This window comes from Orbicella faveolata, unplaced genomic scaffold (assembly GCF_042242905.1).
Source record: "Orbicella faveolata isolate gen_17 unplaced genomic scaffold, um_ofav_v1 contig_35, whole genome shotgun sequence".
In the NCBI taxonomy this organism is placed as follows: domain Eukaryota; kingdom Metazoa; phylum Cnidaria; class Anthozoa; order Scleractinia; family Merulinidae; genus Orbicella; species Orbicella faveolata.
In genome coordinates, this window is record NW_028301564.1 from 2582501 (window position 1) to 2610000 (window position 27500).

Genomic DNA, 27500 nt, shown 5'->3' on the forward strand with positions numbered 1-27500 from the left:
TTAAATTGTTTCCTTGAAGGAAAATTCCAACAGCTCAATCCTGCGACTAACAACTACTCAAGATTATCGCTGATGAGCCTAACAGGGGGTATTTGAGTCGTTGGCAGGTCTTATCCCCTCGTCATCTGGCTTACGTTTGAATTCCAATTGCTGGTAGTGGGCATTTGGGCTGGCTTCTTCCATTTCTTCGTAATCTGCGTAGTTTCCATCCACGCGGTTCTTGTCGGAATCATTCTTGTCGCTGATTGGTCCTGCTTTCCTTTTCTTTTTCAGAACTGTGAAAGCAAAACGAGTGTTGAAAAATTAATCTTCCATCCAACATGACATTGATAGGACTGGTCCCGTCCCCCGCGACATTACGCCGGAAAAATTTGAGAACGTAGCTCAATTTCTACGGTTAGGCCTACCATCCACACTAATCTGTCAAGAAAACGGAGCTTTTCGAAAACGCTCTTCAAAACCGGAGGAATTTGAAAACGCCGGCTTTTCGTTTACGTGTGGACGGAAAAACAAAGCTTTTCGTAAACCATGGGGGCACGATAATCATGTGATTCCCCTGACCAAGTGTTCCTCAAACACAAATCCAAAATCACCGGCGACTGTTGCGTTTTTAAATTCCTCCGACGTAGTATGGACGGAAAACATTTGATGCGTTTTTAAAGTCAAGCCTCCGTAGTCGAATTCCGCCAGGGTAGTGTGGACGGGTTAAGGTGTGATGGTTGTATCGCCCTCATTCACTTACCGCAGTAAATAACGATGACCACTACGGCAATCACAGCGATGGAAGGAACCACTGCCGACAAAACCACTTTGAGTGAACCTTAAAAGAAAACCGCGTTAATAAGGCTAATTGAAATCCCAGCCTGTATAATAATCTTTAATTTTACTCCGTTAATACGTTAATACGGCCTCTCGAACCAGTTATATTCATCTTTCCATTGTTAATATTGTATGTGCTGATTGACGTTTCAACTTTTAGTAAGACTATACCTGCATTTCGAATGCTTATTAAAAGACAGTTGTTTAGAAGTGCAATATTGTGATGTCACTTAAAATAGACCAGTCATGAAATCTGATCCTACCTCTTTAATACGCCCACCCCTTACTGCGCCTTTCAATAACATGCGGACTCTAAAATTCGAAGCTCAACCGACAAATGGTTCTTCTTTACCGTCAATCAAATGTTCGGTGGCTCCTCCCACCTTCCGACTACTGCCGAGCGCGCGGTAATCAAATCGTTGAACACAGTTCAGACAAAGAAACAATGTTCGGTAGTAGTCGGAGGCTGGGAGGAGTCGCCGAACATTTGATTGACGGTAGCGAAAAACGCATTTGTCGGTTGAGCTTTGAATTTTAGAGTCCACATGTTATTGAAAGGCGCAGTAATACAGTCAAATTTTCATGGCTCGTTGGTGACCGCATTAACGGGGTTCTACTGTAGCAAATAATCCGATGTGTTTTGAATTGTATGGAAAAATGCAGCATGAGCCTGTTCTCGTCCTGTGCGCTATAATCAAAAGCCCGGTGAAGATTGGTCGGGAATTTAATATTTCAGTCCTCAGGCTCATCGCCGTTGTAACATGGCCACTTGCAAGTTAAATAGAGCTCTTTAAACCCTCAACTTCAACCGCTAACTGAATGTTCCACACAAGGCCCGATTGCTCAACGCACGACTGAGCTAATTCAGGATTAGCATGAGTGAGTTTCTCTGTCTATATAAATTTTCTGTCAGTGTCGTGAAACAGGGTCTGGAAGGGGGGGGGGGGCATGATCCCGCATTCCCGCTCCTTTTTCACGAGAATCCCGCATCCCGCACTTTTTCACTATCCCGAATCCCGTTTTTCTTTCCCAGGAAAATACATTTAAAGTCTAATTTCTACAAAAGCTAATTTATGTACCATGTAGATTGGCCCTTTCGAATGATACTTTGAATTTACGCGTGTTTTTAAAGGCTTCTGCAAAAAAGAAATAGCTTTTGTACCTCAGTATGATGCAAGAGCATGCTGTGACCGATATCACGATATGATATGGCCTTAAGATAAAACGAGACCAAAACTCTTACTGTAGCAGAGCTGACATCACTATTTGCCGTTCTGATCTAGGACCATCTAGCGGTTAAGCGGTTGAAAAAATCCCCTCAAGATTACAATAAATGTGAACCCGTGAAGAGACTGAAGAGCTTGAGCAATTGAGTCAATTGAGCATCGAGTTAATAACTGGTATGCTATTACACCTGGTTAGAACAAAATACCCTCTGACAGTTTCAATGAGATAACTATTAACCAGGCACACTCTATGGTTTGGTCTGAAAGGAGACACCACTTAGCGCTCGCCTGATTGATTCGCTTTGGCCGCTAGACGATTTCCCAAATACCCGACAGACAGGCGAAAAAAATCCCGCATCTTGTGCCCAAATTTTGGCGAGTCCCGCTTCCCGGGAAGCAGTCAAATCCTGTGTCCCGTCAAGATATTTAACGTTTTCCCGATTCCCGCACCGTGTTTTGGTCAAATCCCGGATCCCGAGAATACCCTTCCAGACCCTCGTGAAATAGTAGTGATCAGTAACGCAACTTGCCTAGTGAAATAGTCATGCAAATTTGTAACGTGACTCGGAGAAACGTGATCGATGTAAACACAATGACCGGATGGGGCACTGAGTTAATAAGATTGACTTTCAAGATATGAGATAAAAGAATATTGTATAGATCGTTTTCACGTGACGTCATCAAATTCCAAAATCCAAAACTAAAGAGCACGAAAATTTTTATCCTCATGAGGCATAAGGGGATCTAACCTTATATCTGTTTACGACTTTTCAGCCCAATTGCATGCTTTGTTTGGAAACCAGCGCCGTTTGAGTTATGGCGGTGCGTGACATACCGCTCCGATCGCGTTTGAGGAAAAACATACACTTATCTAGTGACTTTTAGCCTTTTTAGGACTTAAAGTGTTAGGAAAGTGCTTGTGTAAATGTTTGTGGGTTCAGTTCAGATAATCAGTCGCCACGTTGGTGGAGCACAGAGCTCCACCAACACGGCGGCTCCATACTGGGCTCTGTAAATTGGCGCAAAACATTTCGACGAATATCTTAAGTTTGGGAAAACGCAGAGACCCAAAACTTGGAGAAGTGTCTTCTTTACCTGTCTCCTATAATATGAAAATTTCTTGACTTTATCCACTGAATAGTTTTCGATTTATTTTTTCGTTGCGTGACAGTGAAAACCATTTATAACCGTGAACATTACAGATTTCAGATTCAACAAAGCTATGTGTACTTAAGAGCGAACAAAAAAACTTTTAGAGCAGATTGCAGGTCGTAGATTGTTGACTTGTTGAACGTATTGTAAGCGTCAAAAGGAACTGTTGGGAATAAAAGAAATACAGTCCAAGTTAAAGTCTTTACTGATCGTACATATTCCCCAACAATAAGCCCCGGATCGATCCAACAGAGTTTTGACGTCGACTGAAGTGAAAATCAACAAAACACTAGCAGTGAAAACGTTTTTTATGCAATAGCTATATAATTTCTATCAACTCAGTTTTAGTCCAGGATAAGTGTTAACCGGCCCTACATTGTCTAAACATGGTCAGCGTTCTTACTGTACAGGACAGTAAGTCAGGTAGTCAGTCCGTCCGTCCGTCAGAGAGACAGTCAGTCAGTCAGTTAGTCCGTCCGTCCGTCCGCCCGTCTGTAAGTCAGTCGGTCAGACAGACAGACAGACAGACAGACAGACAGGCAGACAGAAAGGCAGTAAGTCAGTCCGTCAGTCCGTCCGTCAGTCAGTCCGCCAGTCAGTCCGTCCTTCAGTCCCTAGTCAGTCCGTTAGTCAGTCCGTCAGTCCGTCCATGGAGTCAGTCCGTCAGCACAACTGTTAACGGTCTCCTTAATAGACGCCTCACCTCTGGCTCTTGGCTCACTCGGTAATACTGTTACAGTTGAAGCTACCTACATACATACACACAAGCATGCACGCATACATACACGTACATACATAAATAAACGTTATTTGAGATGGCTCACTTGATAATGCTGATGATGTTGGAGATGGCGCTATTGTTGTTGTTGCTGTTGTTGCTGTTGTTGTTGTTGTTGCTGTTGCTGTTGCTGTTGGAGATGGCGCTATTGTTGTTGTCGCTGTTGTTGCTGTGGTTATTGTTGTTGCTGTGTTTGGTCTTCTCGAAAACATGGAATACCGCGCTTCGAATCCCCGACCAAGGGAAGAATTGGAATGGAAGATCACGAACATCTGGTTACCACTTGAGAACATCTCTTGCAGGGTTGAACCGTTACAAAATCGTCCCAGCGAAGACGCGTTTGTCGAAGAACCGTCATATAACTCCACATAGGTGCAATTATCCCAGCTGCAATCAAACCCACATGAACCAAGAGCCAATTCAGTGAATTCTAACTTGACAAGTTTATCAGATGGCACTGTAATGTGCCAGGAACAATCTTTGAAAGCAGGATAATTGCTCTCGGGATAGTTAAGGCTGCTGAATTTGCCGCTCCCGTTGAGAGAAATTGGTTCAGTTGGACAAACTGGGAAAAAAAATCAAAATATATAATTCCATCACATAACTGTAAGTATCACGGAAGGTGGGTCGTAAAACCCCAAAAAGTGAAGGACACCAATAACTCTAGTCTAGAGGAATGGCGAACCCAAGGCAAGACAGTGGGGGTAATTTAATGTCCAAAAAAATCAAATTATAGCTCAAGAACAAAGTTCAAGGGTTTTTATATGTTTTTGAAACTAATCTAATTATGTCTGGATTTATGAAAACAATGTTAAAGAATGAATCAAGCGTTATTTTATTTATTTATTTTTTATTTTTATTTTTATGCTTTCGCTATGGCAGCAGCTTGTAAATCTTACCCAGCATGAAATGTAGAGAACTTCTTGCCGCATGTTTCATTCATTTATCTACTCTTTTTTTAATTATTTATCGCTCCCTGCCCCCCCCTCTCCCATCCCTTTTCCAATTGCTGTTAAGTTTAGCCCAAGCTACACTCGTCTGAATTTCAGTTCGCGCGGTGACTCTGAGAAAGAGCCGACCGATTAGCGTTCTATAACTGCTGTCTAAAGAAAGTCTGCCCGAGGACATCATTAAGTCCAATGAAGGTGCAAGGCTAACGATTTGCTAGCAAGCGTCGTCCATTATCGTACATGAGGCGGGCCTGAGATGTATTAAACGGGACGTCATTTAGCCCCGTAACAGTAGGCCGTTTGCACTGTGGCGATAATGTTGCACTTGCTTTAGACAGCAAAGCTTTAAGAGCTTTAACCACATCAACTTAGGGCATAGACGTGCAATGGACTAGACATTTCTAGCTGCTGTTGGCGTTTAATGTCGCTAAAGAGTCTGGATATGGCATTTCCCGCTCGATAAAATTCAAGTACATCCGGGACATTGCTATTTGCGAGCAAAACATGGCTACGAACGGAATGAAGAACATTTGGTCAAGCGCTGATCGTGAGTAGAATTTCCTTGTTTTATCAATTTTAGGCCTTCTCGGCCTAGCTAATTATCAGAACTGTCTGCGATTCGCTAGCGCGGAAGAAGTTTATTTGCGTGGCTTCCGGTCGATAATTGACGTAACGACAACATGTTGAGTGTTCGCTAACTCATCATTATGGCCTAGTTTGTTTTAAGTTCAATCGATTCTCGATGTAGGAAGCTCTTGCTTAGTCCATTTAGGACGATGCATGTTTTAGAAAGCTATACATCAGATCTCGGCTGTGGTTTTGATATCTGTACGTTCGCATTGACTTAGACTCCAATTTCATGTTAAAAGCACTTTTAACAGGAGCCATAATCGGGGACGGAGACCGTAAGCGCGCGCTATTTCTAGTATTGGGGCTGTCCCCATGATATGGGACAATTTTTCTATTTTTAGAACAAATTGCGTCATCATGTGCGGTACACGCGCGTAAACGCTGCGAGGATTTTTGCGGATGTAGTGCGGGGAAATGGCGTCCAAAATGCCCGAAATAATTTGATACTTTTGGCCCACAACTCAATACGTTCATGTCTGTTGGAATTTTCACTTCAGTATTTTCGTCGTAAGCTGCTCCAGCTTGAGTGAAGTAAGATAGTGTCGAATTTAGTTATATCCCGCTTTATATCACTGACCAAGTTATGTTCCGCTGCTTCTTTTACAAGAGCTCCACATTACTCCACTCTACTGAAATTTCACACATGTTGAACATTAACAACTTTTCCATGACACAACAAAAAACCTGTTGGATATAGTTGTATATAGCAGCGTTTCTGGACTTCAAAGTGTCCCTCCTATTGCCACACGCTTGGGAGGATTTCGACAGCCGATCGCGACCGAAAAGTAAAAAAAATAATTGCAAGTTTGAGTTTCGCCTGAATTGTAAGTAACGCTTAATGTTTTATCAAGGCCCAATAAGTGACAATAAGTTTATGTCTGTAGACGCTGCTCAGTTTTGGTTGTGTAAAAATCCAACAAATTGTCTGTTGTCGATGAATAAGAGCGCCCGCCGATGTGTGTTTTGTACAGTCAGTAAAACACGACAAATTGAACTCCCGCACTTTCGTATGGCAACTTACATCGAGCGAAGTTTTTAAATATGTTTAAGCTTGATAAATGTTTGAGAACGTATTAAAAGCCTAGCTGAAAATATGTGAATACAGCAGAAATAATCAAAAGTAAAATCAGTAAATAAGTTACGATGACGACTTCTGTAATCAATTCGAACAACGATTTCGATTTTGTTGGTTTAGTTATCAAAACTCCTTGTCTATTTTATTTTCGCAGCGTAAAATTTCACTGTGTTAAAGAAACACACATGATGTTAGTAGCCTTTTGGCGTTGGTAAAAATTGTTGCAGCATCTCAGCACAAAAGACAACGAAAGAAATCTTTGTCAAGATTTGTTGACAATTGAAAAGACCGACTCGGACTTGAAAGTGCACGCGCTGCACTATGCAAATGAGCTACTCAAAAACTTTTGCAAACTCGCCAAACAAACAGAAACAATAAGAAACTATCAAAAACAGGTTCTGGTTAAGATTAAGCATTGTTTGAGAAACTCTCAAATTAGCTCGATACCAGAGTAAAGAGTTTTCTTTCATAATTTTTCTTTACAGAACAAACGCAAACGCTTACGCGTTCAACTAGCGCGAGCAGATATTATTCATTCACAGCGCGAAATTGAAGTCTTGTTTTCAACCCTGAAAAACTCACCTTTTCCATCAGCTCAGAACATAAACCTACATGTAAGAGCCCTGGATCTTATTCATTGCCTTATTCCCTGCCGTCGCTGTGAAAAATCTGCAAGAGAATCTCGCAACTCTCACCATTTCATCACGGAACGTGACGACATCCTCGCGAGAACCCCCGACATGTGCGTGGATCCGCGCGGATATATGTCGTCATGGTGGCGCAATTTGTTCCAAAAATAGAAAAATTGTCCCATATCATAGGTGCGCGCGGATCATAAGACTTACGGTCTCCGTCCCCGATTATGGCTCCTGCTTTTAATCAAATTGTACAATTCATGATTGAACGAAAAGACGGTGAATTTAGTCCTCCTGGCCTCAAAAGGCACACGGGAGAGTTATTTCCTTTTTTATTCGAGCCACGATAAGCCTTGTGGAAAGCTAGCTTTAGGACAGAATTGTATCGATATTATCAGTGACAAGTCTGTAGCTATTTTTGCGAATACATACAGATATTGAAATTGAATGTCACGTAAGGCCAACTTTTTCGCTGAAATATAGAAAAAATGACCGATGTGAGTGCTTTCCATCCTCTTGTCGCACTGATTGGCTAATTCAACCCACGGTAAAGACATAGTGAGGTCATTTAGGCGAAATCACAGAGGTCACAACATGTCTAAATTAGCGCCGTAACTCAAATGATCAATTTAACCTTAAATTTAGCTTTGTTCGGCTCGTTCGACTCATTCGCACTGACTTCAACGGCTTGTACAAGCATGTTATGGCTTCTTTTTAAGTGTACACGAGGCACATAGCGCTCTCAGTATGACATGGCCATATTTATGTACAGTATCTGACTGATTTTCCAAAAACATGCCAGCTATTTTGGTGCAAAGTCTTAACACGGTTTTCATAAATTCAGTCACATTATTTTAGTATAAATCCACTAATCCTTCAAAACTTTATCTAATTCTTCTTCACAGACATTTCGAAAACGCAAAGAAGCGGCAGCCATTTTGTTAAGAACCGCACACTGCTAGGCTACTCACTATCTACAACAGAACATATGGCGAGTAGCGTGATTATAAAGAGGACGGCGTTCGTGATAGAACGTTAGCAGATTAATACTAAAAGTCAGTAGAAAAGAACCAAGTTGCCTCGTGCCCAGGCACCGCTGCATTTTACTGGTGACCGATAGCGCGGTGCTTGATGGTTAGGTCACAACAGGCCCACCTCTTTTTCTCGCAGTGTTTTCTAACCCGATCCTCACTAGCGACGCAAGCATAAGCTTAAGCATAAGAAGCTTATGCGCTAGTGAGGACGGCCACGACATAAGCATAAGCATAAGCATAAGCATAAGAATATCAAAACCTTGCGTTCTTCTTATGATTATGCTTACGCTTGAGTCGTTCATTGTGTCCAGTGAGGACATGCTAGCATAAGCAGAAGCATGCGCGTAAGACTATCAAGCAACCAGCGATCACGTTATGCGTTATCAGCGATCACGCAACCGCCGACCGGTTAGTTCAGTGGTGGAGCATTAGACTAGCGTGCGGGAGCTCGCGGGTTGAAACCCCGACCGGACCAACACTCAGGGCCTTTAAATAATTGAGGAGAAAGTGCTGCCTTTGTAATGACATCTGCAAATGGTTAGACTTTCTAGTCTTCTCGGATAAGGACGATAAACCGTAGGCCCCGTCTCACAACTCTTCATACCATCCGGTGTGGCGGTCTATCTATCTCATCTGCTGGTTAAATGCTCGGAGATATTAGCTGCATAAGCTACCCTCAATTCCTAAGGTAAATAAAGTAATTTATGTATGTATGTATGTATGTATGTATGTATGTATGCGTGTACTTACTTGGAGGAGTGTGGTTCAGTTGCGTGTAGCTCGCCTCAAATCCATCGAAGAGCTTGGAACTCGTATTATCGGAGACAAACAGCACCTCTAAGCTACTATGAGTTGAATAAAATGTTTTTGTATTAATTGTACCGCACACTTTTCCATGGTCGTTCGGTCGATAATCAGAGAAACCATCTTGAATTTGCACGTAATCGCACGGGCACGTTGTGTCGCACCTTTGGATGTTGGGGCGGATGACGTCAAGCTTAATATAGTTTCCTTGGGCCACTGAGATTTTCCAGGCGCACCTTTGATCATCTGGGTATTTTCTTGGATAGAAAGGGCTCGTAAAAACACCTGATGTCTCGTTAAGGGTGACGCCTTTAGGACATACTGAAAAAAAAAAAACAAAACAAAACAAAACAAATCATTGCCTTTTATCTAACCTTGATGGAGTTTCTCTATGGACCTTTCAATGACACGCCAACTCTGTCTTGTTTGTTCAGAAAGCTCGCTCCGGGAAAGAAATAAAGGACTGCGACGAGTCAGAGGAAAAAACACATGATTTGATTGGCTAGGTCACCACGTTGTTTTGTTTGAAATTGTGTCTTAATCTGTGTGGGAGTTGCTAAAAAGTGCTCAAAATTGGCTTGAAAATTACCCCTATGGGGCTGATCAGTCCAGAACTGGGGTGGATAATGGCCAATGAAGCTGAAACTTTGACATATAACGTAAGTCTACATGAGGAATTTATAAGTGGATTTTTAGGAAAGTCGGCCGACTCTCTTTTCCAAGTCTCCCTGGTCTCTCAGTTAAAAGTTCGTAAAGTTATCGAGTATTGCTTACGTAGTTCTTCATCTATGGCTTCATACGATGCATTAAACCCTTTGTAACCAGTGGCAGCAGATCGCAGTCTCACTTGGATAAAATTTCCGACAGAGTACACTGGATCAGGAAGTCTTGCTCCACAAATCTTAAATTCTTCAGCTCCATCATTAGAAGCGACTTCGGTGATGAAAACACGGGGACCCCCAGACGCTCCTTGACAACTCGGATTTTGAAGTGGATCCAAATCGAAGCTGAGGAAGGTGACTTTGATGATTCGCCCAGCAGGTACTGTGATGTTCCAGGTACAATCACTGTTTATAGGGAAGTTGCTTGGGAAATTGGGACTTGAGAAGAATCCACTCGATCCATTGAGGGAGTCTCCGGGGGGAACACATGCTGCGTAGGAAAACAACTTGATCACTTTAATATTGATTAATACAAAGCAACAAAGTTAAAAGTTCAGAATCAAAGAAACTCTGATGCTGCGTCGTAGGTGACAAGTGAGAAGTGAGAGGTGAGAAGTGAGAATTGAGAATTGAGAAGTGAGAAGTGAGAGGTGAGAAGCTAAGCAAGAACTGAAAAGTGAGAAGTGAGAAGTGAGTAGCGACAGGCGAGTCCGGGACAGGAATACGGGCTCCTTTCTCGAACAGTGGCTGGTAATCGAGACTTGCTGCGTCAGGGTGCAAGTGAAACACGTAGTTGCTTGTAACTTGAAGTTAATATAGGGAAATTATAAAATTGCTAGGAAAGCCGCACTATCAGACGAAGTGTGAGAAGCGTGCATCAATAACAACAGACAACAATATATGATGAAAAAAAGAAAAACGAAAAACATGAAAAAAAATTGTAGAAATTTGTTTTTGTACTTACGATTAGATGCCACCATAACGAAAACGGAAGCTGCAAGAAATGACAAAATCATAATAGGTAATATTTCATTGGAATAAGAGGGAAACTTTCCCTGTTTTGTACGTTTTGTACTGTGTTATTTGACATGCAGCTCGTCATTTTCAAGGATATCGACTAATAGGTCGGAGTGACCTGAACTTTGGCCGTATTTACCAAGGCAGACGAAAAAAGCGTCTTACACTAGTAGTCTTCCTTAAGGAATGATATATAGAGACTGGGAAACAATCAAACTAAAACTCGTTGGAATCTCGGCCCCAGTACGACACGGAAACCGTGCACAAGTAATAATAATAATTATGCAATAAAAGTAGCACAAAGTGGAGTTGAAGTGAGTCTTGTTATTGAATTAATTATTTACCATATTTCGAATTGTTATAAACGATCTTTACATTCCCAAACAAACTCCTGTTTACGCTGTGTTGCACAACTGTGTATAATGTGTGAAGTGCTCGCGGCTCCCAAGCTAGGAGCTTGGGAGATCTGTGACCCGGGAGGGAGGAAATTCCCACATGAAAAGATCGGGGATGCTCGCCGGAAAATTTCAATTAAACCCCTAAAGGAGAACAATCCGGGTGTGGCTCGAGCTTTTCTGAAGGATACCTATAAAATCATTCGCATACACAAATTTTTAACTCTTCAAGACGATTTTATTCCACAACGTTCGGCTAAATTCTTACAAGTAGTTTTTTTGAAACACATAATAAAATAAAAGTAGCGATAAAAAACGACATTTCGATCTCCCTGAGATCATTTTCACATATATAAGTACAAATAAGGGCGTGAGAATGTCCAACGATAAAATATGTAAATACAAGCGCTAAAATGTAAGTTTGGAAATACAGTTAACAATAAAGATTAGCGAAAAAACTGAGCAACGACGTTTCGGTGTCATCCTGGCACCATTTTCAAGTTAAAAAATATTTGTGCGAAAAGTAAACTAATTTATACCAATGGTAGAGGTGCGAAATTGAATAAATTAAGATTAAAATAGCTGTTCAATGTTCATGTTCATTCCAATGAGGTGTCAAACACTGGTAATGAGTTCAGTGTCTGTTCAAAGCCTAAACAAATACTTTTGCGCGAATGGAGTCTGACTGTGTGTTAAGGCTCGGTTTCTTCTTGCGAATCCACAACATTTCGTGGATCAAGCAATCGAACTTTCCCTGACATTTCTTTAGGATCTTAAAGTTGTTAGTCAGGTCACCAACTGTATCAACTCGGTGTTCATTTTGAAGGTGTTTTCCGATGGCGGTAAATCGGTGTTCCTCAATGCGCTTGTAAAGATGACGGCTAGTGTAACCGACGTATTCTGCATCACACAGATCACATATATAGTTATAAACAACGCACTGTTGATTGATCAAAGGTGGTTTTGACTCTTGTACTTTGAGATCATCGCCAATTTTACGGCTTCTGAACACCGGCTGTAGTTTGTGATCAAGTTTATTGCTCAAGTCCGAGAGATGTTTCTTTACTATGTCCGCTGATTTCTGGTCTTTAAAAGGCAGGACAATGCGGTAGATATTCTCTGTTGGAGGCGTCGATCTTGTGTCTGGTGACATCACTGAATTAACGAAACGGGTGATGGTGGAGTTCACAAGAGAATCTGAGTACTTGAGGTTAGAAAAGATCAGTTTAAGGTGTTCGCATTCTGTTGAGAATAGTTCCCATGTTGAGGACAAGCGGTAAGCACGGTTTAACATGGTTTTAACTAAAGATCTTTTATAGCGGTTGTCGACATGACTTTGGTGGTGTAAGAGGAGACCAGTGTTTGTGGGTTTACGGTAAACACTTGTTACCAGCTTGCAGCCCTTCTTGCATATTTCAATGCCGACAAATGGTAGCTTACCGTTAGATGCGATCTCCATGGTGAAGGATATGGATGGATGACAGTTGTTCAAAGTCTTCAGAAAGGCTTCTGCGGTTGGTATGTCTTTCATTGTGGCTAGTGTATCATCCACGTAGCGTCTGTAGAAGTCTGGCAACTTGTTCTCGTTTTGTAGCTTTTCCTCGATAGAACAAAAAAAAGTATTGGCCATTAGGGGACCCAAGGGAGAGCCCATCGCTACTCCATCAATTTGTTGGTAGAGTTGACCGTTAAATTGAAATAGCTGGTCCTTTGTTGCTACTGACAACAGTTCAATTAGATCAGCTTTGCTGATGTTTAGATGGTGTGTTTTGTTGAACCAGTTGTCAACAAAAGCTCTATCAGCAAGGATCTCGATGGTTTCTTGTAGTGGGACGTTCGTAAATAGCGAAGAGACATCATAAGATACTAGGATGTCAGATTCGTTGAGGCTCAGATTGCGAATCTCATCAGCGAAGGAAAATGTGTCAGATATTGTGTAGCTGTTGATCGACAGGGGCTTCAGTTTATCGTCGAGCCATCTCGCGAGGGCGAAGTTGTAAGTACTTGTGGCGGATAGAATGGGCCTCATCGCCAGTTTTTCTTTATGAGTCTTTGGCAGACCATAAAGATGGGCGAGTCGTGATCCTTTCGGGCAAACTGAGTCGGCAATCTGTTTTGGGAGAATTTTGCGCACGACAGATTACGCATCTAACGGTAAGCTACCATTTGTCGGCATTGAAATATGCAAGAAGGGCTGCAAGCTGGTAACAAGTGTTTACCGTAAACCCACAAACACTGGTCTCCTCTTACACCACCAAAGTCATGTCGACAACCGCTATAAAAGATCTTTAGTTAAAACCATGTTAAACCGTGCTTACCGCTTGTCCTCAACTTGGGAACTATTCTCAACAGAATGCGAACGCCTTAAACTGATCTTTTCTAACCTCAAGTACTCAGATTCTCTTGTGAACTCCACCATCACCCGTTTCGTTAATTCAGTGATGTCACCAGACACAAGATCGACGCCTCCAACAGAGAATATCTACCGCATTGTCCTGCCTTTTAAAGACCAGAAATCAGCGGACATAGTAAAGAAACATCTCTCGGACTTGAGCAATAAACTTGATCACAAACTACAGCCGGTGTTCAGAAGCCGTAAAATTGGCGATGATCTCAAAGTACAAGAGTCAAAACCACCTTTGATCAATCAACAGTGCGTTGTTTATAACTATATATGTGATCTGTGTGATGCAGAATACGTCGGTTACACTAGCCGTCATCTTTACAAGCGCATTGAGGAACACCGATTTACCGCCATCGGAAAACACCTTCAAAATGAACACCGAGTTGATACAGTTGGTGACCTGACTAACAACTTTAAGATCCTAAAGAAATGTCAGGGAAAGTTCGATTGCTTGATCCACGAAATGTTGTGGATTCGCAAGAAGAAACCGAGCCTTAACACACAGTCAGACTCCATTCGCGCAAAAGTATTTGTTTAGGCTTTGAACAGACACTGAACTCATTACCAGTGTTTGACACCTCATTGGAATGAACATGAACATTGAACAGCTATTTTAATCTTAATTTATTCAATTTCGCACCTCTACCATTGGTATAAATTAGTTTACTTTTCGCACAAATATTTTTTAACTTGAAAATGGTGCCAGGATGACACCGAAACGTCGTTGCTCAGTTTTTTCGCTAAAATGTAAGTGGTAAAATAATAAAATACTATTAAAAAAAAAAAAAAAACTACATAAATATATTTGCACGGATTGAATCTGATTGTTTGCTCAAAGTGGGCTTAAGCTCCTTTATAAAGAGCATTTTGCAGATCAGGCAGTCGAATTTACTTTGGCACTTTCTCAAGATCTTAAAATCACGATATATGTCACTTGGGACTGTTCCATGCTGCTCTTTAATGTGATTTCCGATTAAATACATCAAAAAACACTTCACATCCGAAAACCACGAGGTTTCTTCTCAGGTTACAACGCAACACGTGTCACGTGATAATCACGAGATCCGGTGACATTACACATGCGTTACATTTCGTGACATACTATACTGCAAGCGTTACATTTCGAGAAATTCTACAATACCACTTAAAACGGAATAGGCTCGTTTATCAGCCGCTGCTCAGGAAAGAGTCCGCGACTTGAGTAATTTATTATTATTATTATCATTATTATTATTATTATCATTATCGTTATCGTTATCGTTATCGTGAACGTCATCAAACAAAAGGTTTAAAGAGGAAAACAATGGCTGTGCACGTACGTTAAAGATCTTTGTAGATTTCTTTGCCGTCCTCTGAACAACGACAATGTGAAATGACTAAGTTCTGCGTATTTTGGAGAACGCGAGAGAAGGCGGCTAATTTTCCGTGTTTTCAATAGGAATTCAACGCTGGCGTTACATATTTAGCTTGCAAGGTCCAAGACCAATAGGCGCACTGAACAGATCTAGACAGTTGCGAAATTCGAAGACAATATATCTATTAATTTTTTTACTAGGCGTTGTACTCGGGGTCGCCATCGTCATTGCTTAAAGGGGCGAGGTCGCGCTATTTTAGGTAATTCTGTTTAAATTTGTTAACTATGAGCTCTAAACGTCAAATTGGCCGAGCAAAAATCTTTCATCTGCAAAATCACAGCCACATAACAACTGAGAATGATTTTTCAGCTGTGTAAATGACATTTTAATATAAACTGATATAAATTTGAAAAATGGTGGGGCCGACGTTTTTCAAATTTACCCAAAAGCAATCCATTTCAATCCTCTCCAGTTTTGTCCATCCATGTCCCTTCATGGCTTTCCTGTATTTTGTTTGAGATCTATAGTTTTGAGCCGTTTTTGTGATATTTTAGTTAATTCTATGACCATTTGATCAGTGCTGAAATTGCCTAAAATTGCGTGACCTAGCCCCTTTAAAGCTCTCTGTTTCTGCTACATTACGGCCACCATATTGGTGCCCTTCCGAGGTACACCAACGTGATGTACCCATAAAAAAAAGCTCTATAAATTTGGATGAAACGTTTCTCTGAATAGAGGCGCGTATGAAAAACCAGTCAGACTGATTCAGATAAATTAATATGCGGTAAGAACCCCTGGTTGTCCAAAAAACGGTTCCTCACTAGGTGTTCTTCTTAGGTCAATGGGTAAGGTGTTCCACAACTGAGATGGGTTAACTGCAAAAGACTTTCCACCTTTCAATTTTCTTTTAGAGCAAGGGCAAATGAAGACTGCTATGTCTAGTTGACCTTAAATCCTTAAACGTCTATCATTATTAAAAACCAGACTACTAGTTAAAAACTCTGAAATGTCAATGTTGATTCTTTTGTATGCCAATGCACACTTACAAACTTTCGTTTCCTCATGAGATGGAATCCAGGAAAGCTGTTTGCTTTCTTCAAACACATTTTCTAGTGTTACGGCACGTTATTAAAAAAGTATATTACTTGCTTATTTTCGTGATTCGCAAAAATGAAATTTTGATATCCGTGATCCGTGATTCGCTATTTTTTCGGTTCGTGAACCGGGCCAGAGACCCGCCCATACGACCCTCAAAAACTGCACAGACCTAAATCTTGGTGGGGTTCTTTATATATCCATCACATGTATCATATGATCCCAGATTCTTGACTTTATTTATCCAGGGATACGATTTTTATTGATGGCAGGACGGTGAAAGGATATTGAAAATCGCAGATTTTGGTCATAAATAGGGTAAGGCTTTTGGGATGCGGGCCGCACACCCCAAACAATTCCCAATTTTTCTCGGATAATCCACCCCCAACCCCTCCCCCCCCCCCCCCCCACCCCGCCGGGTGAAACCCAGCAAGAGAAGTCATAACAACATTTGGTTTTAAATACTCTTTTTCTTTGGCCATCGTACCTTGATAAGAAATAACACGCAAACTGCGGTGATAAACATGGCGATAAAACGCATATTAAAAAACAAAGCTCATTTACTTGACGTTTCGTATGTTTCAACATACATCTTCAGAAGTAACAACTAAATTTCAATTTAAAATAAGTAACTAATTAACAATTACAATGACATTATCATTTAGGGTGGGTTTTAATTCCCTTATTAGCAGAGTCTCTTTTATCTTGCAATGTGTGTCTGTCCGACCTTTTGTTAATATATCAAAGTGGTCCCATTTGAAGTTGTGACCAGTTGACGTGACGTAGTCTGCAATAGCAGAAGCGTGACAGCTACTCGTGATCGATTTAAAATGTTCAGTTTTTCTGTCGTGCAATCTAAGTTTTGTTTTTCCAATGTAAAAATCCTGGCAGTCCCAACAACTAGCTTTATACACAGATTTTGACAGTTGGGAAAGGTTGATCCTATCTTTACAGGGAAATAAGGACTTGATGCGATAAGCGCTTTGGAAAATAACCTTAAAATTAATGCAGCCATAAAACGTATTAATGCAGGTCTTCAGTTGTTTGGTAACAATTTTGATTTGTACCCCTAAATAAGGTAGAACTAAGATTATTTCCTTTTTAGGGACTGTGGTGGTTGGATTCTTCGGTTTGCGTTGCTGCCTGTTCAGAACATCATTACTGTTGTAATTGATAACACCCGCAGGGTATCTCTTTTGTAACAACAACTTCCTCAGTTCATTCAAACAAGAGCGCAAAAAAGAAGGTGACGAACAGATGCGGAAACAACGAAAAGTGAGAGTTCGGATGAGGTTTACTTTGTATTTCCTAGGTGTGAAGGAGTCCCATTTTGATTACTTGAATAAAATGAAATTGTTGATCTCAGATGAAACAAAATTTAAGAAGCTTACGCAGAACCCTGAAGTCTAGAGAAGACAGCTTAATATCGTATCTTCGCAAACTGAAGGATAAAATCATTGATGATGCCATCTTCCATAAGATACTACCATGTGGTTCTACCCCTGGTGTCCTCTATAGCCTTCCTAAGGTTCAAAAACTTGGTTGCCCTTTTCGCCCGATTGTTTCCTCAATTAACACTGACAACTACAATTTGGCATCATATCTGGTGCGCAAACTTCAACCCATCTCCACGAATGAATTCACGATCAAGGACTCTTTTAGTTTTGCGGACTGGGCCAAGACGTATAACCATAACAATGAAATGATGTGCTCGTTTGACGTTAGTTCATTGTTTACAAACGTTCCACTTGATGAGACAATACAAATTTGTCTTGACAAATTGTATGCCCCACCAACACTGCCCCGCTCAGTCTCGAAAGTTCTGTTGGAGTTTGCCACAAAGAAGAGTCATTTCATATTTGATGGCCAATACTATGACCAAATTGATGGTGTGGCTATGGGCCATTCTCCTTTAGGTCCTGTCAGTTGGCCAATATCTTTATGTGCCATTTTGAAGAAAAATGGGTTCGTAATAACAACGCTCGCCCTTCCATTTGGTTTCGATACGTTGACGATACTTTCACCTTGTACAACAGTAAAAACACAGCAACTCAGTTTCTACACTACCTCAATAACTGTCACGCAAATATTAAATTCACCGTTGAATTTGAAGATAACAGTGCAATCCCTTTCCTGGACATTCTCATCAAACGCCACAGTCATACTTTCTCAACATCTATTTACCGAAAGAAGACCTTTACTGGCCTGTACACAAAATGGGACTCCTTCACACCTAGGAAATACAAAGTAAACCTCATCCGAACTCTCACTTTTCGTTGTTTCCACATCTGTTCGTCACCTTCTCTTTTGCGCTCTTGTTGCGCTCTTTGCGCTCTTGTTCTATTATGATCCCTCATGACAATATCGTGCAATAAGTCAGATATACCTGATACTACCTTGAATTCCATTAATTAATCCACCGTATAAACCCCAAGGGCCGTATAGATTAGTATCTTTCGTCTTGGTATTTATCTCTTACTTAATCCGTTCAGATTGTTTCTACAAAAAAAATCCGATTTCCCTTTAATAATACAGGAGCAGTTTTGCAGAATATAGGCGACTTTACGAGGAATGTTTTTCAGTTACTGACGTTTCATTCATCACGCAGTAAATGCAGTTCATGAATTTTGCCGCTGAAACTGCTGAAATGTGGACATCATCCATTCCATCTAAAATTGATAAAACCAGAAAATGGCTTAAAGTTATCGTATCGTCTCGTATATCACTTCCATCTGTGCAAAAAAATTGATGCGGAAAAAATAGTTCCTTGTGGAGTAACTAAATACTCAATCCGAAGCCAGAGTGAAAAACATACCCTATTTCAGATCAAAATGGTCAAAATCTATACCTTTTTCTGACCAAAACCGCTCAAACACCAAACCCCTAGGGGCTGCACATAGCTATATAGCTCATATAAGGGACTACCCTGCCCCCCCCCCCCTTCGTGTAGTGGAATCATGGGACACAAACAAGGTCACATGACAGAGCACATCGAACTAAGTCAAGATCGAGCGAGAGAACCGAGATCTTCTTCATGCGTTTCACGAGTATCGAGTATTGTCAGAACTTCCTGTTTATCGTTCAGAATATAAGTTGCGTTTCTACATTTTGTCTACATGACAGCTAATTCCCCCAACAACGTCTACACTCGATCACTCAGAGAAACGAGTCTTGACGTAACTGTTTATCATGACAGTGAAAGGTGACAGACAAGACTGCCAGAAGTGCATTTAAAAATATTAGTTATTTCAAACTCATCATTAGGAACAACCCTTACTGGCTTAATCCAAGTTTAAATAAGGCGCTATTAGTGAATCCATTATTCATTTAATAAAGACTTTCTTCGTTCTTGAAATGAAATATAAGGAACTTTTGTTAATTAAAAACATAAACAAACAAAAAAATTCTGAGCTGAATTTATGATAATCGTACAGGCGACAGATACAAGAAGTTCCATAAGGAATTTCAGCTACAAATATTATATTTCAAGGTCTGTCTGTTGAATTCTTAATAGCGAAATTCCCCCACCGAAACCGCCAGCTACGCAGGCTACAACTTTCTTAGTACTATCTAGCCGATGCGATTCGACTGTTTTCTAAAGACTGGACATAAAATATCAGTAATAAAGGCTGTCGGACTTGTCTGGGCATATGGAAGTGATGTTTTCCCCGTTTGTGTTGCGCCACAAGAAACCCACGCAATTGTGGTCAGACTGGACGCGATCTAACACAACAGCATCTATTTGCTAAACTACTGTGCCAAAGAGATGATGTCAGTGATGGTCGCGTCGTAGCCACAGTAAGTTGAACAGTTTTCCATAACAAAAGTGATTTGAAGCAAATCTTGTTTTCCTAGCACGCAGCTTACGTACCCGGAACTTTCTTGTATCTGAAATTCTGAAATTATCTGAAATTTCTCTACCTAATAGCTTGAGACACCAATAGTAGTCGCTAATGAGAAACGGAAGTTGAAGGTTCCAAGACGGGGCGAATATCGATTTATCTTTCGAACAATATTATCTGCAGCTTGATTGCTGACATGTGAAGGTAAAGCTTAAAGCAGCCTGTAGCTGTACACAAAGACATTCGGCGGCGTTTAAACTTCGATTGCAAGCAAGGATAAGTGATGCAGGAGAATATTAACGCTTATTGTACACATGAGGAGTAACATGTAAATTTGAAACAGAGAAAGTATCAGAATTGCAGCCTAATCAGTGTCTAAAAGCCTCAAGAAATAGTCAGAAGTATAAATCTGCATCTCAGACATGGAATGTAACTACATGTACATATGAGATCACTTCAGCTTTAACCGACTAAAGCTACACTCACCCGTAACTGTAGAGAAAATCCAAGCCGAGGCCATTGTTTAACACGCAGCTGGCCGTCGATTAATCACGTCTACTCGGTTTTGTGTCCAAGAATTACAGCGGAGCCCAAGCAGCAATCGGAGTGACGGAGTGACTTATCTTACCTACGGAAATATGAACAACGCGGACAAGAAGGTCTAATCTACATGACAACAATGACGTCATTGCGTTATTTTGGGACAGCGGACCGATAATCCGCATTCTTGACTGATAAAGGTGGCGAATGGTAAATGCGAGACTGCGAGACAAGCGTTTTTCTTTGCGAGCCCGAGACATTTTGACTTTTTAGATTGCGAGACCGAGACTTCAAAGCACTTTGAGTGCGATCGCGAGACGTTCAGACTCTTAAAATTCGAGCCCAGATTTAGCAGTTGAGAGCTACAATGAGCTTGTACAGCCTTAAGCCAGCTTCTTGGAACTGACTGGAACTGGAAATTAGATTATAACACACTGCGTTATGATGTCCTAGAGAAAAAATAACTGTTTTTCTGGCGCCAAAACAGACGTTGCAGTAGGTTTTGTACCTTTTTGTGGCATTAAGACAATTTAGGAGAAGTTAGGATTAACTTTTTCTCGGAAAATTTGTAAGTTGCTTCATTGAAATTCAACATCAAGTAAAGCCGGAAGACGTCATTTATAAAAACAGATAAAGGATTGAAAAGGAACGAATTGGGACTTCGGGACCCTTCGCCGGACCCTTCGCCTTGCGAGAAATCGAGACTCCGAGACTGCTTCGTAGAAAAATCGAGACTGCGAGACGCACATTACCGCTAAAAACCGAGACTGCGAAATCCGTAAAATTCGACTAACATTTTACGAGACCCAGAGTTTTTGAAAGACCATTCGCCACCCCTCTGATAAACTCGTCTGAGCGCGCCGTGAATGTTTCGACTTTAGCCACGATACTTTTAATATTAGAACTTCTAAACAAACTTAAGAAATTTAGTTGGACATTATTTTATTGCTCACTGTTCGAAGGCTGGTGACCAATGTATTGAGGTTGAACCGACCGGAATCTTAAACTTTGTACTAGCTTTATATTAAAAGTGATAATGCCCAGAAAATTTTAGTCTCATTCCTGATTTGCTCTTGATTTTCTGATATAAGATCTGCCATACCTTTATTGATGACCGTGCGTAACTCTGGAATCCGTGCTTCTCGATGTCAACCAAGGTTGCCAACTGGTTTGTGCCGAGACATAATAAACAAACGAAACAATAGCTGGTTTTCACATGACGTCAATAAAATTCAAACTACAAAACTATTGATCTTAGTGAGATTTTTCTTTAATAATGTATAAGAGCAGTTGAAAACTAATATTCATACAAATTTTCGCTCCCAATGGGTTCTTGGTTTTGTGATACACTCACTTGAATTTCTAAGCTTTTGCGTGACGCGGCATTTACATGACGGCCTAGAAAGCTGTCATGATGGTTAAAATAGTGACTTATCTCGGGGAATTTAGCTATCTGAACAGTTCATGTCTTACAAAAAGTATTATTTTAATGTTTTAGAGTTCCTCGAGGGATAAATTTACGCTTTTGTAGTAAAACTCAGTGACAGATGTTTCTTTCGGTTTCCGGCCGCCATGTTGGTGCCCATACGGATGGGCACCAGCATGCCGTCTCCATACAAATCTCTATAAATTTGGGTAAAAATATCTTGCATAAGAAAAATCACTGACCAGAATCTTGGCGAGAGTCATTGCATGTTTACTTTCTTTCATTTCCCAGTTTCTGGACTTTATCTATTGAACAGTTTTGATTTTTATTTTGATCCATTTTGAATGGCGTGACACTGAAACCCAGCAATAAGCTGACTACATGTAGATTCCTGAATTTCCTGTTGTCAGTCGTTGAAATATAAGCCTTTCTTGTCTCGAGGTGGTCAACCGTAACCTCCTTCGGATCGTTTACAAGATGAACAAATATATTTGAATGATGTTGATGTTTGTAAAGAATTATCTTAGAGGCATAAGTCTATCATTCATATTGACTTACAATTGTGTTTTTGTGTTTTGATCCCAGTCTTAAGGGCGTGCATGAGGTTATTTTGGACGGTATGTGACTGGTGTTGCAGACCGTCTTTTTGTATTGTTTGTAATTATATGACATTTTCATCTTTTATTTTGCGACACTGGCGTTTGCAACATAAAAAGAAATTGCCAATTAACTCATTCACATCTTTTAGCTCAGGCAACCCAAACTATAGTTTCCTCCGCAGCCGTTTTTTGGGATGTGACGCAACGAGCGATGAGCACGTGAAGCACTTGTACTTAGGGCTTTCATTTACCTTCTTTTTTTTCGTCCTTCATTATGGTAGCCTGCGAACACCGCCTATTTTTAGTGACGTGCGGCGTGAAACAAAAGCCAGGAATCCCTGACGTGTTTGCACCGCAGGCCTTTTCACGCGAAAGCTTACCTCATTCACACTTTGCTATTATGTGATTGGTCTGTTCAACAGAGCACAAACAAACCACAAACCACCACAAACACAAAAGGAAAAGAATGTTTAAAAATAGATGAGTAACCAGGATAAGACATTTGGAAAAATAGAAAAACGATCTCTGGTTAAAAATTTGTTTAAAACGAGCTTTCGACTACCAGTCTGTAGTCTTTAACGAGTAATAGATAGAAAGCGCGAACGTTGAAATATATACTAAGAAAAGTGTGAAAAAACAAAATTATAATAAAAACAATAGAAATGCTTGTGTGCGAGTAAAAATGTTAATGTGAGGTTCAAAATAAAACTGAATATTGTCTTGATAATTGTTTCGCATTATTGTCAGCATGGTTCGTAATTGCTGTGTGCCAGGATTCCAAAGTTTTTCTAACACGGAAATTTCCCTTGTCAATCACGCGTGCATTGTCAAAGTCGATGGAATGGTCGTTCAGCCAGGCATGTGAAGCAATGTTGGAACCTTTTTTGAAGGTTTTTGTGTTTCTAATATGTTCTTTTTTCCTAGTTTGTAAACATCTACCAGTCTCACCGATATAACTCCACGGGCAATCGGCGCGTGGGATCTTGTAAACGACATTTGTTTGTAGTTCCGCGAGTGGTCTTGATTTCGGAGAAACAAACTCTTGTTGTAATGTCTTAAGTAGACTTTCTGAAAAGCCCTTCGTCTGGTTTATATTCAGTACCCGCCGGACGAAGGACTTTTCCTGCTTGATTGCCGCCAATTTTAGCGACCCAAAAACGGGTCGCTGCGCTTCAACCAATCAGAGGTCCCCTGGATATCCCTTGGGGACCGAATTGTCAAACTATGCGCAACGAAACGTGACTTGCGGTTAAATTCAATATGGGGTCGATTGCGAAAGCCATTAGCCTGCAGAGCAGGCGAGATTTTTTCGAGCGAGCGCTCACATCGTAAAAAGTTTAGCCGCCATCTTGAATTTTTCATGCAGTGGAAGACTGGGGAGAGAAAGAAAGTTTTACCAAGGGGGTGAATGATAGGCAAGAGGAAGGATAAGGGTCGGATAAGGGAGGGGTGGAGCGAAGAAAATCTCGCCTACCCGAGGTCATTGTTCTTTTAGGAAACTCCGTTCGCCCACGAACGGAGTTTCTGATTGGCGCGGCTTGACCCTGCCTGTCAATTGTCTGTCAGTCAGTTTCGTTTCGTTCGTGCGGGTAAGAAACATGGCAAACTCTGTCGAAAGTGATGTTGTTAGTTTCGATTCCGCTCTCGAGGAATCTCTCAAGCATTTATGTGAACTTGGAATGTCTCGCGAATTACGAACGGAGCAAAAAGACGCAATTTCCACACTGGTATCCGGAAAAGGTCTGTTGGCAGTGCTACCCACTGGCTTTGGGAAAAGCTTAATATTTACGTAAAATGGGGTTGACAAGCCTACACGACGCCTACGGTTCGTGACATTTGCACATTTGCCGTTCTCTGTTCGGTCACTCGACCTTTCTTGTCGCTTCACTCGTGTTCATGAAGGGCACTTCATGTTGTGTAATAAGGAGGAATTTTAAGCGGAGTTGAACCGTTAGATCGTGCTATGGCAAATTTTTATAAGTCAAAGGTCTGCATGGTTTGCGCTGTTATCTGCATGTCGACTCGTTGAGTTTGACACCTCTGTAATTTGCCATGTGTTTATGCATTGTTTAGGCTCATTTCTATTGCAAGATATGCTTTTAAGTCGCCATGAATTTGCTTTTGAGGGACAAAATATGAAATTTACCGTGAACATGTTGCTTACTTGCATTCTATATTGTGACACCGGGCCCGGCTGTGACTAGAACTGTTTACAAGCACAGTACAGTGGAACCTCGATTTAACGAAGTCGCTGGGGACCGGCCAAATTTGTTCGTTAAATCGAGGGTTCGTTATATCGAAAACCTCGATATAACGAATTTGAGGGGAAACGATCAAAATGTTCGTTATATCGAGGTCATAGTTAATGATTGATTTGTAACACAGGTGACTTCTGTCACGCAATTCAAAGCAATTTTCGTCATCCAGAAGTGCCGCGTTTTGAGATGCAATTCATTAAGCATGGTGGCTTTCAGTATCAATTATTTTCACTTTTGAGCAGGCGCGCAGCTTTTGTTTACAAAAAAACGACACTTTCAGAGTAGCGATTTAAAAATGTTGCAACATAGAGGTTATACAGAAAATTGTCTATGTAAACAAGGAAACGGGCTTTAGTGTTGTTAGGTTGCACTACCCAACATTTCCGGATTTCAAAGAAGATAGAGCAGAAGTTAATTGATGTCGAAATACTATAGTGCCAATGTCTATGACATATAATAAGCCGTTGACTGAAAGATTGCTGTCTCTTTACCATAAGGATTACACGGATTTGTTGACTGTTGATCTGTTCAGCGTTTATCTTCTGTCGCGTGTTGACATTGTAATTCGTTATATCGAGGTAGATTTTACGTTTGGGCTTCCGGATTATGTTCGTTATATCGAAGAATTCGTTATATCGAGGGTCGTTATATCGAGGTTCTATTCCATACATTTTACTGTAACTTTGGCCGGGACATAGAATATCGTTCGTTATATCGAGGACTTCGTTAAATAGAGGTTCGTTAAATCGAGGTTCTACTGTAGGTAGATCCTTATCACGGATATCATATTTGTTCTCGAACGATTTCCTTCGGAGACGCTGTAGCTTTACTCTGAGAAAGCTATACGTTTGTCTAGAGACATTCTTATGTTTCTTGCAGCTATCTGATCGAGCTTATGTTTCTCTTGCTCGATGTATAGGTTTATTCCTCCTTTGGTTGTTCTGGCACCACATGATTCAAGTGTAGTTGTTTACGCGCAAGTCCCGTTAACTGTTTTGCGTGTTTTATATGCCATTGTTCGGCTTAGTTCAGGCAAGACCATGGTTTCGATCCTCCATGTGGATCTCATCAGTTGCCGGTATTTCTAAAATACTCTGTACGTCTGAAGTCGCTAGCGCAACACGTACCTCTGTGAGAATGCAAGACATCCTGCGGCTTGGCACAAACTTTTCGTGGTGTGTACCCTTGTGAGACTTCCGGTGTCGAGAAAACCTCATTTTGATCGGTTACCCGCTCATTTCCGGAAATGCAGTGAAGCGCAACTAATCAGGTGTTTCGCATTTTAACGGGCTTTTCGGGCAGGCGTCATCTCATTTTTCCCCTCCCCCATCCCCCACCGTCTAACATGGCGGTCTAACATGGCGGTCTAACATGGCGGTCTAAAAAGGCGGTCGCAAGGTTGTAACGCTAACTCGCCGCAATAAGACGCCTGCACTGCAGGCTAGAAAGCCATTAACGAAGGTTCAAAGGCCACGGGATATCATGTATTACGTGACTACCAGAAGAAAACAGTGGAAGCATATCTGTCTGGAAGAGATGTGTTTGTTTCTGCATCAACCGGAGCTGGGAAAAGTTTAGCCTGCAGTGCAGGCTTCTTATTGGAGCGAGTTAGCGTTACAACCTTGCGACCGCCTTTTTAGACCGCCATGTTAGACGGTGGGGGATGGGGGAGGGGAAAAATGAGATTTTCTTCGCTCCACCCCACCCCTATCCTTCTTCTTGCCTATCATTCACCCCCTTGGTAAAACTTTCTTTCTCTCCCCAATCTTCCACTGCATGAAAAATTCAAGATGGCGGCTAAACTTTTTACGATGTGAGCGCTCGCTCGAAAAAATCTCGCCTGCTCTGCAGGCTAGGAAAAGTTTGACTTTCGAGCTACATACACACATACACACACACATACACACATACATACATACGTTCATTTGATAAGTAGGTTGAAAATAAGCAACTGTACAGCTGATGTGGACCTACTACTACTAAGTCTAAATAAGAGAAACAGAAATTTACAATACAATTGTCATAAAGCTAAAATAATATATACAATAACGATAAAAAGAATAATCAAATAATTTAAAAGTACCTAAATTCAGGGTTCTTATTATAATTTACAGAGCATTCCTTTGGAAACTGATGTCTCTGACATAGGTCTTGATCGATTTTATCTTCCTTTTAAAAGAAAGAGGGTTTTCAAGCTGTTTGACAGAGTCTGGTAAAGAGTTCCAGGCAATTGCAGCTCTGTGTTTAAATGAACGACGGCCCTGTTCAGTTCTTGGCCTAGATACAACAACATTTAACGATTTCCTAAGACTATAAGAAGAAGCGTTCTTAACAACTAGGCTATTAACATCATCTAAACCTCTTTTATAAAAAGCTCTATGCGTTATATTTAGAATACGAGAACAATAAAAATATTTTAATGGCATCCCAACAGGGAACCCTGAGGGACTCCAATTTTTACAGGTTTAGATTCCGAAAATGCACCATCTATTTGTGTCAATTGGCTTCTATTTGCTAAATAATCCATCCGCCATATCCACATATCTGACACTCCCAGGACCTTAAGTTTCTCACCCAGAATGACATGATCTACTCAATCAAAGGCTTTCCTAAAGTCAATGAACAAAACGCCTACTTTAAGCCCATCGTCCAAGGCTTCTTTCCACACTTCAGTAAGGTGCAACAAAAGGCTTTCTGTAGAATGACCCTTCCTAAATCCCCATTGTCTATCAAATAGGAGATTGTGAGAGGTCAAATGATTATCAAAAGATCTACAAACCACCCTTTCCAAAATTTTGCTAGGA

At 40.9% G+C, this 27500-nt stretch overlaps 2 protein-coding genes and 1 long non-coding RNA gene across 5 annotated transcripts in view; 1 reads left to right on the top strand and 2 right to left on the bottom strand.

Moving 5' to 3' along the window:
• The window catches only part of LOC149102636 (scavenger receptor cysteine-rich domain-containing protein DMBT1-like), a 13335-nt gene extending 2539 nt beyond the window's left edge, over positions 1-10796 (bottom strand). Inside the window, exons 1-6 of the mRNA XM_089272485.1 lie at positions 10730-10796; positions 9878-10255; positions 9050-9424; positions 4022-4540; positions 743-820; positions 1-275 (exon numbers count right to left, since the gene is read on the bottom strand). The exon at positions 1-275 is cut by the window's left edge and continues 2539 nt beyond it. Of these exons, the coding sequence (XP_089128611.1) occupies positions 79-275; positions 743-820; positions 4022-4540; positions 9050-9424; positions 9878-10255; positions 10730-10781 (1599 nt within the window). The 5' untranslated portion in view covers positions 10782-10796 and the 3' untranslated portion in view covers positions 1-78. The remainder of the gene's footprint in view (positions 276-742; positions 821-4021; positions 4541-9049; positions 9425-9877; positions 10256-10729) is intronic.
• Positions 1-23196, bottom strand: part of LOC110048452 (tolloid-like protein 2) — a 100725-nt gene extending 77529 nt beyond the window's left edge. For 2 of the 3 annotated variants that reach the window (XM_089272481.1, XM_089272478.1), the window contains exons 1-3: positions 22082-23196; positions 21516-21578; positions 20360-20501 (exon numbers count right to left, since the gene is read on the bottom strand). In XM_089272481.1, the coding sequence (XP_089128607.1) occupies positions 20360-20393 (34 nt within the window). In that variant the 5' untranslated portion in view covers positions 20394-20501; positions 21516-21578; positions 22082-23196. The remainder of the gene's footprint in view (positions 1-20359; positions 20502-21515; positions 21579-22081) is intronic. The other variant, XM_089272479.1, reaches the window with a different exon arrangement.
• LOC149102637 (uncharacterized) lies at positions 19699-21461 on the top strand. The gene is made up of 2 exons (XR_016201753.1): positions 19699-19829; positions 19960-21461. It is a non-coding gene; the product is annotated as an uncharacterized LOC149102637 (long non-coding RNA).
• Positions 23197-27500: the final 4304 nt, after the last annotated feature.